The 14,688-nt window shown below is 66.6% G+C and overlaps 1 protein-coding gene and 1 long non-coding RNA gene across 4 annotated transcripts in view; one reads left to right on the top strand and one right to left on the bottom strand.

Moving 5' to 3' along the window:
* SLC9A3 (solute carrier family 9 member A3) overlaps positions 1-12,748 on the bottom strand; it is a 41,830-nt gene extending 29,082 nt beyond the window's left edge. For all 3 annotated transcript variants that reach the window (XM_044234410.1, XM_044234431.1, XM_044234421.1), the window contains exon 1: positions 12,532-12,748. In XM_044234410.1, the coding sequence (XP_044090345.1) occupies positions 12,532-12,748 (217 nt within the window). The remainder of the gene's footprint in view (positions 1-12,531) is intronic.
* LOC122896335 lies at positions 10,065-11,134 on the top strand. Its single transcript, XR_006382407.1, has 3 exons — positions 10,065-10,139; positions 10,501-10,941; positions 11,061-11,134. It is a non-coding gene; the product is annotated as an uncharacterized LOC122896335 (long non-coding RNA).
* Positions 12,749-14,688: the final 1,940 nt, after the last annotated feature.

Below are 14,688 nucleotides of genomic sequence, written 5' to 3'. Positions count from 1 at the left end.
TGTAAGTTCACAGCTTCACTGGAAACATCGAGTCTCGTAATACTTGAAAGTCAGCGTCGCTCACGCGGTGTGGGTGCTCCTGGGGGCGTGGCGACACCGTGAAGTGGCCTTAGGAGGCCAGGCCCCCGACGGTGGTGACAGCGTGTTAAGGATGAGGACTGGGAGGTGGGGAGGCCGGGAAACGGGAACCAGGTGGGAAGCGCCGCAGTTTCCCGCCTGCTGCTCCGCCGTCCAACCTGGTTCTTCTGGACTCACACACGAGGGCAGGGGCGTGCGTGGACGTGAGCGCAGCTGGGCCGGAAGCCCCGCCTCGGGGACCAGCGGCATGGGGGGCAAGGCCGCAGCCCCCCCGCCCCCTCCGCCCCCCCTCGGTGGAGAGCTGCTGCTCCCTCGTGCGGGGCGTGAGGGGTCCAGTGAGTCCTTCTCTGCGGGAGAAGCCGGCCCCTGCACCGCAGCCGTGCGCCCCGACCCAACAGGCGTGTTGGACACCGTGCCCGCTGAGTCCCCTGGACATGCCACCTCTACCCCCCCACCCGCCACCGGGATGGAGGCCCAGCACCCCCCAAACAGCCTGACATGTGTCCCTCCCAGGACAGGAGCTCCGTGGGAAGTGACAAGGCCTCCGTGGAGGCCGTGACCCGCAAGCCCTCGCTAGGGCACAGCAGGCCTCCCGCATGGCGGCCGCACGCTTCCTCCATGGGCTCTGGTGGGGCCAGTACCCGGGGCTCTGCGCGGCTGAGCGTCCGCCCGGCTCAGGCTGCAGGGACACGCAGACCCTGCCCTGCTCCCTCCGATGCAGGCAGAGGGCACTTACAAGGGAGGACAGCCTTGATTCTGGAAAAGCGGACAATTCATCTGAACTCCCCACCGTCAGGCCTCGGTGGCTCCGTGGATTTAGGCAGAATCTAGCTAAACGTGGCCCCGTGGGCCGGTGCAGTGGCAGGCCGGAGGACAACGGCCCCAGCTCCGGGTGGGACGGCTCTCGGGCGCCTCTCCCTCCGCTGGCAGCCGCCCAGGGTCAGCCGGCCTCCCCCTGCCCTCTCCTGGGAGCCGACGCGGCCGTGCGGGTCCTCGTGTTTGGCTCCGGGTCGGCCCCAGGCCGGGAGGGTTGGAAGGCGCAGGGTGGGCCCACTAGCGAGCCAGCGCCCGGCTCAGGAAGGCCATCTGCTCTGCGGGGAGAGTCCCAGACACATCGGCTCACGGACGCTGCAAGAGCCTTCAGGGCCTCAGAAAACCAGGATTCTAAGCAGAAAGCCAGCGGGAGGTTCCGAGCGGTCAGCTGCCCCTGAGGGCAAGGTGGGGGCCTCCGGGGAGAGGCAAGTGCAGAGACATAGCCCCTTGGTCCCCACCCCCTGTGCCCCTGGAGGGTGCCCGGGCCGGTGTGGGGGTGAGAAGAGGGCCCCAGGGCACTGGGCCTGGGGATCAGCATTCCCCACCCTGACCTGTGCTCGAGGCTCCGAGCGGGGAGTCTGGTCGGCGGAAGAGCCTGTCCTCGTCCCTGGGCGTCAGACACGTGTGCCCATCCTGCCTCTGCTGACGCATGCAGGGCCCCTCCGGTGAGCAGGCGTTGGGCCTCAACATTCCCCTCTCAGGCCTCGGGGACCCAAGAAATTGGGTGCCGGGCAAGGCCAGGGCTGCGGGAGCCTCAAGCCATCAGAACATTCTCGTCGTTGTTGAGTTAATGAGGAAAGGGTTTTGACAACAGAGGCTTATTCTCCACACCGGGGGCCTTCTCGGAAACTTAAAACTGTCTTCCTTCTCCAGTTGATCCCCAGCAAGGTAAGCCCTGGGTGGGGGAGGTGCTTGGGGAAGGGCTGAGCTCTGACCCACCGCAGGCCAGCAGAGGGTCACAGTGCCTGGGCCACACCTGCGCCCCCGAGCGCCCGCCTGAGCTCTGCTCTGCTCACTGACCATATTTCTTAAATGATGGTTGGACGACCCCCACCCGAACCTTAGCGACACTGTGCCAGAGGCGGCCAGAACACACCAGCCCTGGGGCAGGAAGGAACAAGGTATCAGGAAGGAAAGGGAAACCAGGGGCCAAGGTTTGAGGCACAGCTGTGCAGGGCCAACAGCCAGCCACAGGCTGGTCCCCCCGGGCCTGGCCGAGTCCACAGGACGCCCCTTCAGCTGAAGACCCAGTGGGTAAAAGCCAGCCCCCACCAGGACAAGGCCACAGGATCGCTCCACCAAGGAGCAGGGCTGCAGGGAGCCACCGTGTGTGCCGAGGGCCACTGTCTCTGGCCACAGAGGGACACGGGCCCCCAGAGCCACGTGGGGGTCCTTGCTCCCCACCCTCAGCCTTCGACCCACGGACCCGGAGCAGCTGTCAAGCTGTCTGGTCTCGGCGGTTTTCACCCGGCTGTGGTCACCTGACCCTCTGTTGCGACCGGGCACCGCGCACCCGTGAGCGCCATGTCCACGGGACGTCCCCCAGCACCTTTAAAGCAACCCGCATGCATCCGTGCACCTGCTGACGTCCACCCTCGTCCCTCCCACAGGGCTGAGGTCGCAGGCCACGTGCCTGCTGAGGGGACCCGGGGCACTACAGGGAGCGTGGCCAGCCCGCCACAAGGTCGCTTCGGGTCCCTCGGAGGCGGCACCAGACCTGACAGGTGCCCCGGGGCAGGAGGCCCTGGAATGGCTCGTGCGTGTGAGATGCGGCCGGCCTCCAGAAGCCTGGCCAGGCCATGGCTGCTCAGCATCGCTTCCCTTCAGCCTCCCACCCCGGCGGCCTCCTGCGCGGCTCCCAGCCCCAGCCTCAGCCCCGGAAGCTGAGTCAGGGGTGTGGGGCCGGCCCAGGGGGGCTGAGATGCACTGAGCCGCGCTGGTGTCCCCGGGCCCCTCAGCTGCCCGAGAGCGGCTGAGGCCAGGGGCTCGGCCACTCCCCACCCCCAGGGACACAGGGGGCCGGTCTCCATCCTCATCCTCAGCGGAAGGAGCAGACGGACGGCTCTGCGGCCACGGGACATGGAGCAGGGCGGCCCCCGCACACTGCCGGCCCTGTCACAGACGCCAGCTGCCCTCGGGGGAATCTGGCCACTGAGTCGCCTCCCTGTGGAGGGGGGCTGCGGCTGCCTGGCCCCGCTGTGGGCCCCCCTGTTCCCAGGCCTGCTCTGGGGGCCTGCCTGGGGCTCCTGCTGGCTTCTGGAGCTGGAAGGGTCTCTGCGACCCCATGACACGGCTTCTGCTCCATCCCGCAGCTCCAGGCTCCTCCGCGGCCTACCCCCTTGGGAGCCCGGCGGCTCCTGCAGGGTTTGGGCAGGGAGCCTCCCCCGAGGGTCTGTGTGCAGGGTTTGACCGCGAGCGCAGAGTCCCTCCCCTGGGCCCGTGTGTGGGGGTGATGATAACTCGATCGTTCACCCCATGTCCCCAGAGCGCCTGCCGGTCCCGCCCTCCCTGAGCCTCCACAGGGGCTGCTGGTGCTGCAGAGGCTCCTGGGGGTACCTCGAGACCCCAGGAAGCTGCAGGCCTTGTAGCCAGCAGCCGCGTGGGGAAGAGATTTCAGACCTTTAGCCACAGGCGGCACAGCCTCACAGCTCAGAGGAGCCGGGCGGCGCACACGCCACCGCTCGCGGGCACGGCCACGGTGCTCCCGTGGGGCCCCTCCGGCGGGCGGCCCCGTTCCGGCCCACGTCAGGCCAGCGGGCTGGAGGTGACCTGCACCGAGGCCCCAGCGTGTGAGGGCTGCCTTCTGAGGGGGACCCAGTGTCCTGCTCCCCAGCAACCAGGCTTGTTAAGTCCCAGGAGGGACAGAAGGGACAGAAGCCCCGGAGCCGGCGGTGTCCCCCCCGTGTTGTTCCACAGGCTGTCGGCACCAGGCGTTTCCAACTCCCCGTTCTGCCTGCGCAGAAGATGTCCCTGCCGAGACCTCAGGGGCAGCGTGGACTTTAGCATGATCGCTCGGCAGGTGGTGAGTTCACGGAGGCTTCCTGATTCACCCAGGAAAGGGAGGAGCGGGACCAGCCCTCCCTCACGCTGCCCTGCACCTTCCTCCTGAGCTGTCCCTGGCCCCAGGCAGGGGGTCCGGGCGGCGACCTCCCAGGGTGCCTCCCAGAGCCAGGATCCCACCCCGGTGCCCAAACAGAGGGACCTACTGGGTGAGGGGACTTGGTTCAACCCCCCACCCGGAAAGTGCACAGCTGGCAGCAGGCCCCCAGCCCCCACCGTCAGCCCTGGCCATCCGCCATCGCAGACCGGTGGCCCAAGCCCCGATGGAGGCCCCCTGGGCTGGAGCCCCCCCCTGGACCACCTCCCCCAACCCCTCCTGCTCGGGCTGGCCCCCTCCCTTCCCATGTGGCTCATCTCAACTGTGCCCCAGACGGGGAGCCTACACCCAGGCTGGTCTGACTCCTCGGCCTGGACTCTGACCCCCGTGTCCAGCAAACCGTGGGGCTCTCAGTTCCTTCTAGAACTGATGAATGAACACTTGGTTGTAGATGTGGACTTGAGACACAGCCAGCTCCACGGAGAGGCCGGGGTGAGGCCGAGGCCACAGCCAGACCGCTGACCCGCCCGGGGCCTCTTGGCTGACCTAGAGCATGCCCAGCACGGACAGCCGTCGTCACCCCAGTGGGTGGCGCGTGGCAGGCAGGGTAGGCCCGGCAAGTGGCCGAGCGCACTCTGCCTCTTCGCCCCTCACCTGCCTGGCGGTCCCATGCCCCCTGGGATGCCAGGGGCACGGGAGCTAGACCACAGCGGCCCGGCGAGACCCTTTAGTGCACAGCTGTCTCGTCTCACGGACACTCGGAGGGGAAGGCCTTTAATCCTTGAGGTGATCTTAACCTCCGATCAGCTCCTGGAGCCCTAGAGCACACACAGACGGGTGTCTGACTCGTTTGTTCCAAACGGGTTTAAGGGAAGAACCTTATACAATGAGAGGGACTGTGCTGGCATTACAAGGCCCCCATTACAATGCTCAGCTCGTGGGCTGACAGGTCCGAGTTGCCCTCGTCCTCCCTGGAATCTGGTCCCGCCCAGGGCAGCCATGCACACCTGCGCCCAGAAGCCTCCGTGGCCCCTCTTCCCTGCGATGCACGTGACTGGTCGCCTGGCTGACCCCTGTGACCGCACCTCCCCCACCCCCACTGGCCGACACCCCCCAGGCTGCTTCTAAGACAAACCCATACATGCCCACCTCAGAGACTTTCCACTGGCTGTTCCACTCCTGAAATGCTTTGCCCTTACCCACCGGGTTCATTCCCCTCTGCACTACCCTCCATTTGTTGTCCTGTAGCACAGAGCACCACAGATCCTGTGGTGGGACCTCGCCGGCTGCCCCACCCAGGAACCTGCACACGTCCCGTGGCACCTGCACTTGCCCCATGGCATCCGTATGTGTCCCGTGGCACCTGTGTCCCACAGCATCTGCATTTGTCCTGTGGCACCTGTGCTTGTCCCGTGGCACCTGTGTCCTGTGGCACCTGCATCCCATGCCACCCCATTTGCCCCTTAGCACCTGCGTCCCGTGGCCCAGAGCAGCCCTGGCGGTGACGATTGTGAAGTGAGCACTGAACTGGGGAGCACTTCCCAGCAGCCGGAGAGGCAGCTGCTACAAGCCAGGCATGGGAGACTGCATTAATCAGTACAGCAGACCAGTCACGCCCCGTGGTCCCCGCGCTGATGGCACTGACCTTCCTGGGACCCAAGTTCCAGGCTCGGCACAGGAGCATGGGAGCTGGCAGCCACGCGGAGAGGTGCCCGAGTCCCCAGAGCTGGCGTGCTGTGACCTGCTGGATTTGTGGTGTGCTGTTCCAGGAGGCATGACTTGGGGGGGGGATGAATCGGCCGCAGGTTTCAGCCAGCAGTGGGGCGTGCTTGAAGCCAGGGCTGTCGGGGGTGAGCGCAGCTTCTCCTGGGGACACAGCCCGCCCGGGGGAGCACCATGTGGGGTGAGCTTCTCCCCACCCTTAGCCCCGACGACGTACCCTGGGTGCTCTGGGCGGGCGCTGGCCTTGCTTAGCCACGGGCCGCCCCCCGCCACGTGTGCTCTCTGGGTGCGGCGCTCCCAGGAGGCTCTGCGGCAGCTTGGGGGAAGAAGGCAGGTGACGAGCGTCTTCCCAGACCCAGAGCTTGGAAGGTGTGGATGAAGCTTAGGAGAAGCAGGCCTGCAGGGCCTTACTCATCTCCTACACCCCTGTCCATGCCGCTTGGCACAGGGCAGGCCGGGGGCCGGGCAGGCAGGGCACGGCACGAACCAGACATGGCCCTGCCTTCACGGGGCTGACCTCAGGTCCTCGGGAGCAGGGGGCGGGGGTTTACCTGACGGGTGGAGTCTAGGGGAGCCACACAGGGAGGGGCCGTGCCAGTGCAGTGGGAGGCCACCATGCAACCCCAGGGCTGTCCTGCTCCCCTGTCCTGACTGTCCTTGGGACTCTGCTGTCCCCACAAGCCCCTCTGCCATCTCCCCCTTCACTTTTGGTCTCTTGCCCGCCAGCCCAGAGGCCTGTGGAGCTCAGCATCTCCTGGTCCCAACAGGCTCTACAGGCAGGGCTGGGGTGGGGAGGGGCTGCTGCCGCTCCTGGGCTCACGCAGCACCCCTGCTCTGCTGGCCTGAGCAGACAGAGGAGACACAAGGCATGGAGGGGAGATAGGGAAAGGGGTGGGGGGTTAGTAGGGGCAGGCAGGGGGCTCTGGGGTGCAGGAAGGTTGGGCAAGAGGACCCAAGACCAGGAGCTCAGACCCAGCGCCCGAGAGTGGCCCCCAGCCGGGAGCCAAGGAGCCCTCCCAGAGGGAAAAGGGGGTACATGCTGAGGCAGGGCGGGAGATGGAAAGACCCTGGTCAGTCCCGTCCCTCGCTTGCGAGTGCCTCGCTCCAGTGGACAGCTCTGGGGCAAACCCGCTGCCGGACGGACCCCAGACGCCAGGGAAACGCGTGGACGGGAACCCTAACTGCAGGCACCCCCAGCTTAGACCCCGGCTGGGGCCTGGTGGATGTGGCAGGGACATTTCCCTCCAACCCACAGGGACACAGAGGAACCCGCAGCCCGTTCCTGGAGGGGCGGCAGTGGGCGGTGTCCTGACGTGTCTACCAGGAGACAAAATGTGGGGCTGAGTGCAGGCCAGGCCAGGAAGGCACAGAGACGGGCCTCAGGCGACCGCGGTCCCAGAGCTCGTGTGTACCCCCCAGAGGCTGACCTGGGTCCAGACCCTGAGCGGTGGCTTGGAGCCTTGGGAGTATCGCCAGGGCTCTCTTGGCTTACAGGAAGTTGGCCCAGGCAAAGCCTTCCGGGAGTCCCTTCCCCGAGCAGGCTGGCCCGGAGGCTATCGGTGCTCCCAACCTTTGCCCCGCTTTCCTGGGGACATTTCAGTGTGATAGGTTAGCTCCAAATGCCTACGGAGCGTTGCGCGGCCTGTGGCTCATCCCCCGCAGGCTTTCCCGTACACGTTCAGCACGGTAGAGGCTCTGGGAAGGAGCCTCGGTTCTAGGCTCTGGATGCTGGGTCCTAACTCAGGCCCACTGACTGCATCTGTCCTGCCAGGACTGGCGTCCACGAGGACCCACTGACTCATCCACCCCTAGGAGGATGGGGCCCACTGGGGACTCCCGCTGCTCACACTGTCCTTTTAGATCATCTTCTTCCAGACCCCCTGCTGCCTTCCTTCGAGGGGAGTGAGGGAGATTCAGGGCAAGAACGCAGGGGAGCGTGACGGACGGTGCCCAGGAAAGAGCAGACAGGGTGAGGCTGAGCGCCTGGTCCTAGGACCAGAGCCCACGAAGTCAAAACCAGAAGCTTCCGGTTTTAACCCCAGGAGGTAAATACCACCCCATGGCTTCCCCCACAGCCTGGGAACGCCCCAGGGCAGATGCCCCGTCCCCATGGCTGAACCTCAGAGAAAAACACAGATTAAGTGAGGGAACCCCGGGGAACACGGAGGGTGTGGGTGGGGTGCTCAGGTGTGTCCCAGGCCACCGGTCCACGCACCCCCGTCACCGGCAAAATCGCAGTGATGGGGAGGGTTTGGGAAGCAATAAGACCCAGGATCCCAGGGCCGGGAGGCTCGAGGGCCTGGACTGAAAAGCCAGCAGCCGGCATGGCACAGGCAGGCTCCCAGGTCTGCACGCCGCCCGGAGAGTGACAGGGGGAGGCCCTTCCCTTGGAGGCACAGCGCGGGCCAGAGGTACCACAGGTACCACACACCTGCTCCTGCCACCGGGCACTCTTCCCCCAAGACCAGGGGTGACGGCGGCCTGCAAAGCCCCAAGGGCACCACGGGAGAGGCCAGGAGAGACCACCGGCCACCACCCCTGAGCTTCCGGCCTTCCGAGCCAGACCGGCCCACCAGCCCCTGGGGCCCTCCCGGGGTGTTTCCTTCCGGTTTCAGTGGCCGGGGGGGTGAGTCTGGGCTTCCCCCTTTCCCAAGAGAGACCATGGTGGACGCAGCACGGACTCCGAGGCTCAGAGAGTGAAGCTGCCGCCGGCCAGCGGGTCCGCGTCGGGGATGCCCTTGCCTCCAGCCCGGCAGCGCCACGAGCTCCACTTCCGAGGCTCGTCCCTCGACCGGGGTCTCACCGGCCCGTCCACACCGACAGGGGGTCCCTCGACCGGGGTCTCACCGGCCGGCCCACACCGACGCGGCCCCGCACCCTGGCCGTCCTGTCCCGGCCTGTCCCTATGGCTCAGGCTTCCTCCCGGCACGACCTCGACCCCCTCGCCGCTCCCCTCTCAGAAGTCTCCTCCGGATCCGACCCAGTGTCCACCTCCCTCCCTGGACCCACTGTGCCCCGAAAGCCACTGTGCCAGCTGGACACCTGTGCCCCGAAAGCCCCTGCATAGTGCTGGGGAGTAAAGGGAGCCGTCCGCCTAGAACGGCCCCTCCTGACCCTTCTCTGCCCTGCCACCAAGACAACAGTCCAAGAGCCCACGTCTGTTCAAGCCCCTGCCCTTGGTGACCCCTGGGGAGAGACCAAAGGCCTGGTCTGGCCTCCTCGGGCCTCCAACCTCCCTCTCCCCCCAGAAGCGCCATCCGGGTGACCCTGCCGCTGCTGAGCTCGGTCTCCAGAAGCTGCCCCAGCCCCAGGCTCAGCCCCAGGGAGGCCTCCACCCGGTGCTCCACAGCCTCACGACCTCAGCACGGCCAGTGTGGGCCGCTGAGCCTGCTGCCGGCCCAGCCCTTGGTCCCCAAGGAAGGTCCAAGGAGAGAGAACACAATGAAGGGGACATAGCCCAGCCCAGCCCAAGGCCCCTAGGGGCCCCGGGGCGGGCAGCTGCGGGCGCAGGGGCCCCCAGGGTCCAGAGGAAGGAAGTACACCCCCTCAGGGGCAGGTGCAGAAGCCCACTGCAGAAGCCCCCCACCTCTCCGGCCCAGAAGGAGGGCTCCCTGGCCTTCGGAATTTCCTGAAGATTCAGTAGCGGGCAGCGGGCCTCTGGAGGCCCAGACGCTCACGATTCGTCCTTTGCTGAGCCCCACGGGGTCTTAGGGGCTGGGGGCCCACGGGTTAGGCAGCCACACCTCTCTCTCGCCTGTGCAAAGGTACAGCTAGCAGCCGTGAGCCCAGACTCCTGGGCCACCAGGCTGGGGGCCATGGCCCCGCCCTCTGGCCTTTCTCTGCCCTGACTGCTGGCGGCAAGAAGCTGCTCATCCCATCATTGGGACTCAGGGCTTTGTCCCAGGGTCCCCAGCAGGCTACACGTGGCTGGAAGAAACCTGACGTCCCCAGCTCGAGCCGGGATGTGGGCTAAAAGGAACCCTTGACGCCGCTGCTCGACATTTGGCATGTGCTCGCAAATGGACAGAAACCCACTGTCTCTCTGCTCCTGCACCGAAGAGCTTCAGGAGCACGAACCCTGGACAGTGGGGTCCAGAGGGAGCGCGCCAGGGTCCACGCCCTCCCGTCATGCCTGCGTGGACCGCAGGGCCCTGGGGCCTCCAGGCTCCCCCAGATGCAGGAGAAGGTGGGAGAGTGCTCTATGGGCTCAGGAGAAGGCGCTAGGCTTGGCTGCACAGGGAGGGGGCTGGGAACCAGGTCCACGGGGTAGGGAAGGGGGAGGAGCCCAGGCAGTGGGGAAGCCCCAGGGGTAACCGCTGACCAGGTTAGATCTCCTCTGGTCACTTTGGGGAACAGAGGGTCCTGGGGGTGGGGATGGGGCGGAGCTCCAGCCTCCAAGATCTGGGCAGGACTGCGGGCAGCCGCTGAGGTGAGGGGAGTGCTTAGTTGTTGGAGCTCTTGGTCTGTGGGGCTGAGCAAGAGTAGGGGGTCTGGCTGGTCGGGTAAGGTTTGGTGTGGTTTTGGGGCTCCGGAAGGCTGAGAGATGGCAGTGCGTCCCCTCGGGTCAGCCGAGGGGCGGTGGGGAAGGGGCCAGACCAGAAGGGGGTGGGGAGCTGAGAAGGAAAGGGCAGAGGCGTGTGGCCTGAGGCCTGCGCACAGAGCCACCAGGAGGACCTGTGCAGGGTAGGCACAGCGGATTCTGGGTTCCAGGGAATGGAGGCAGGGGGCGAGCCTGAGGGGGAGGCTGGGAGTGGGCTGGGCCTGGGGTGAGTCCTGGCTTACTTTTTCAGATGGGGAGACCGAGTCTCTCTGAGGTGCTGCCTGTCCCCACGTGAGACCACAATGCCACCACAGCAGGAACCTCCACATACAGGACAGTGAGGGCAGAGCTCAGCCCAGGGCAGGGGGGCTCTGCAGGGGGAGCTGGGTCAGCTCTGGGGGTCTGCCCTCAGGGTCTTCTTCATGTTGTCCTGAGAACCCCTCAGAGTCTCCACCAAGACTTGACTCTTGTCCCTTCAAGGGGGGTCAGCAATCCCAGACAACGGCAGGGGAAGGAGGACAAGGTGTTCATGCCGCGAGCCTTCTTCAATGTCTCCGGGTGAGAAAATGGTTCTGGGCTTGCCCCAAGCAGGACACAGAGCTGACTGGAGCACACGGCCACCCCACCCTGGAGAAGGGGCCCTCAGGACAGGTCCAGGCACCGGAGACGTGCAAGGACGTGGCTCCTCTGGGTGAGTAACAAACTCGGCGACAGGCAAGAACTCGGGTCAGTGCACCCGCCTTCCCGCAGACTCTCCCCTCGGGGCCTCCTGGCTGGGGGGAGTGCTGGTGACTGTCACTGGAATTTCAGGTGCCAGTCTCCATGTCTGGGTGCTGGGGCAGGACTAGGAGAAGCCCCAGCTCGCCAAGAAAGCCCACGTCTGCATTACAAAGCCAGGGTGCTCCACGTCCGGGTGCGGACCCCCAGAGCATCCCAATGTCCTCCTCATGGCGGTTTCACAGGAGAGAGAAGGCGGAGGAGGACAAAAGCCCCGCCCCCCGCCCCAGAAACGGGTTGGTTCCAAAAACAGGTCACTCCAGTGTGAGTGTGTGGACAGAGCTCTCAGAGCCCCATGGTGGGGCCGGACCTGTCCCGTAGGTGACCGGCAGAAAGTGGCCAGTGTCGTCACCTCCCACGGCAGATGTGTTTGGAAGACACAGCGCGAAACCTCACGTGGGTGCTGGAGTTTTACTCTTATCGCAAGATCCCAGAAAGCCCAGTGAGGACAGAGTGCGGAGACCAGCAGCCGGGGCGGGAAAGAGGAAGGGGAGAGGGATGGTGAGTGCATTCAAGAATCAGAAAGCAGAAATGAGAGGGACCTCCAGGGAGGGAGGACACAGAGTAGGGCACAGAGCAGGCGGTGCTGAACGGGACACAAGCTAACCAGGTACCCGAAACCCCAGGCCCCCAAATCTCTGGTAGGTTCCCCCCCAAAGCCTGACCCTCCTGTCCTGCTGAACACGAGGTGCTCCCGCCCCGAGCTCCACCTAGTAAGTCCCACAGGCTGTCACCGTTTCACAGCCTCCAGAAAGACCCTCCCTGGTGGGCCAACATGTCACAACTCCCGTCCTCCTAAGCTCTCGAGAAGGCTGACCTTCCCATCACCTTGCCCTGGAGTCACCTGGGGTTCCTACTTGCTGGCTCACTGGAGCAGGTTAAGAAAAATCCCACACACCAGGATTTTTAAAAGAGAAACACTGTCAACGGAAAAAATTGCTTCTATACGTGGTGTTTTACTGGGTTTAATCTTGAGTCCAAAGGCTTTCTTTCTGCCCTGGGAACCGACCGGCACTGCAGCCCTGGACGGCAAGAACCGCCCTTTCTCCCCACATCAAACAGCCCCACAAGCCGCAGACCGCACATGGGGCTGGGGACGCCCCAGGGCAGGAGCAGCTCCGAGGTCTGCAGGCCTGGAAGCGGCAGAAGGGAGCCCCCACACCCAACCCAGGAGCCTGGCGGCGCAGGGCTCCGGAGGCTGCGCCCCGCCGGCGGGGACCGTGTCACCCTCGGCGACCGCCACAGCGGCTCCGGGCCCGGCCAGGCTCGCAGTCCGCGCCTCGCCCTGCCTGACCCGAAGGCCTGGCTCCCGGGGAGGCTGGCCGCGGGGCGGGGAAGACGGCAGACCCGGCGGAGACCCCGACCCCGGCGTTCCGCCGGCGTCGCGCTCCGTCCCGGGAGGCAGGCGGGTCCCGCAGTCCCCGCGAACCGGGCGGGCGCAAGCCGCAGGGGAGGTCGCGGCGGGGCGACGACCTCGAGACCCATGGAGCCCCGGGCGTCTTACCGATCTTGGCCAAGCTGGCCACGAGGATCCACAGCGCGATGATGTACGGGTCCTGGACATGGAGCCACTCGAAGGTGACCACCTGGAAACCCTGGCTGTGTCCGTGCGCGCTGCCAGGCCCCTCCTCGACGCCCCGCACCCGCGGCAGCGCGCAGAGCGCCGGCAGCAGCGCCAGCAGCAGCCCCCGACCGGAGCCCGCAGCCCCGCGCCCCGACATCGCCGCCCGCGCTCAGCAGCCTGTCGGGACGCGCATGGCGTGTGGGTCCTGCTGCGCTCGGCGGGACGCGCTGCGCCCGAGCGGTCGGACGTGCGGGGCCGTGGGCGCTGGCGTCGGGCGGCGCGCGTCCGGGCGCGCTCCGGGTGCGCTCCGGGTGCGGGCTGCTGTCCCGGTCCCCGCCCGCCGGGTGGCCTTTAATCCGGCTGCCCCCTCCCGCCCCGGGGCGGGGCCTTCCCGCCCCCGCTGCGCGCACCCGAGCGCGGTCTCCGCCGCACGCCCTCGGCGCGCCCGCCCGGCCTGCACACGCCCACCCCCGGCCGCCGGTCGCCCTGACCTCGCCTCCCGGCGTCCGCGATCGGTGCTGTCCACCTCCCTCCCCCACCGGCCCGCCGGGTGCTGGAGGCCGGGGCTGGAGGGCGCAGGCCCGGAGGTCTGCGAAGCCGCGCGGCGAAGCGACGATGCGCAACCGCCTCGCTAGGGGCGGAGGGCAGCGCCTGGGTCCCCGGGTCCCCGCCGGCTTGGCTGGCGGAGGGTGGGCTCCCGGGGCCTCGGGCGCCCCTCAGTGGCCTTCGCTCAGCTCCCGAGTTGCCTGGGACAGCTTGCCCCAAGCCGAGGCTTATCCGTAGACACTGGATGGGGCTGGCCGACCCTGCAGGAGCCCGAGGGGATGTCCAGGAGGGGGCCAGCCGGAGAGCCTGCAGCCACGTCTTCAACACACACCTGCATTCCTAACAGGATGAAACAGCTTGTCCGAAAGCAGGTTCTTTCCCTCCAGACCAGGGGCGGTGCGGATCCGAGGCGTTCTTCCCTTCCCCATGCATCGTGGCCCCTGTTCCTCCTGCAAGGGATGGGCCATCCTGCCCTTGGAGCCGGCTGTGAGCGCGGGAGTGGGTTGCTCCTTCCACCCCAGGGCTCGGCCGCCAGCGAAGCCTGAGCAGGTTGTCCACCATAACCTTTCCTGCCCGCACCGTACCCCACGATGGCTCACCCGGACACCGCAGACGTCAGGAGGCAAGTGCCCTCGTTGTTCCCTTCCCCAGCCCAGGCAGCTCCCTCTCCCGCTCAGCAGGTCCAGCCACCGTGGGGCTGCCGCAAAGCCCTCTCGCCTTCGCCTTCGTCCTCTCCATTTGCCCTGCCCAGCTCGGCTCTCGGGAAGGTCCAGTCCCCCCAGGAAGCAGGTCCCTCTCTGACCTCCGAGCTGCCCTCCTGGGGACCTGTGCCGCTGCACCCCTGTCCTTCCCAAGGTCCTTGTCCCACAGCCGATCTCTCAGCTCGCAGGTGTGACGCGGAGCCCCCGTCCCTCCCTCCCGGCTCTTCCCCTCCATATCTTCTGACCTGCCCCCCACTCGGTTCAATGATTGTGCAGTCCGTGGAACATCTGTTCCATGAGTGAGGGGCTCATGGCTGCATCCCCCTTCCTGAAATGGCACCTGGCACGCAGGGACATTCAGGGAAAGTTGGTCGGGTGGATGGACAGAGGCCAGGCGGGCAGGTGGGGGGGCAGGTGGGTGGCTGGACAGACGGAGGCATCTCCGGGTATCCGAAAGCACGTCCGGGTGCCAGGAGCTGAGCCGGACGGCTTCATTGCTTGTGTTCTCGCCCCAGTTTCCTGCTGGTGGGGGTGCTCCTCGGTAATGGAGTAGGGAGTCCGTTGCGATCCTGCCCAGCAGGGTGAGCTGGCTGGGTGGCTGAATGTCTGGGCGACCTTTCGGGAGGGTGCTCTAGAGGTCATCAGTCCTCCCTGGGTGTCCTGGGTGGACTGTCCAGATGGAAAGGGCTCTGCGGGGTCCCCGGATCCCCGGTTGAGGGAGGAGGCCTGGCGTGAGCCGAACACAGCGTCCAACCGTAGGGGCTGGGACTGCCTGCCAGGGTGGCCTTGTGTGGACCATGAAGGGCTGGGGACTGGCTTCCCACTCAGCTGTGTCTCCGTTTCTCTCCGG

Source organism: Neovison vison, chromosome 1, assembly GCF_020171115.1.
Source record: "Neovison vison isolate M4711 chromosome 1, ASM_NN_V1, whole genome shotgun sequence".
NCBI classification, from domain to species: domain Eukaryota; kingdom Metazoa; phylum Chordata; class Mammalia; order Carnivora; family Mustelidae; genus Neogale; species Neogale vison.
This window is presented reverse-complemented; position numbering and strand designations above follow the sequence as displayed.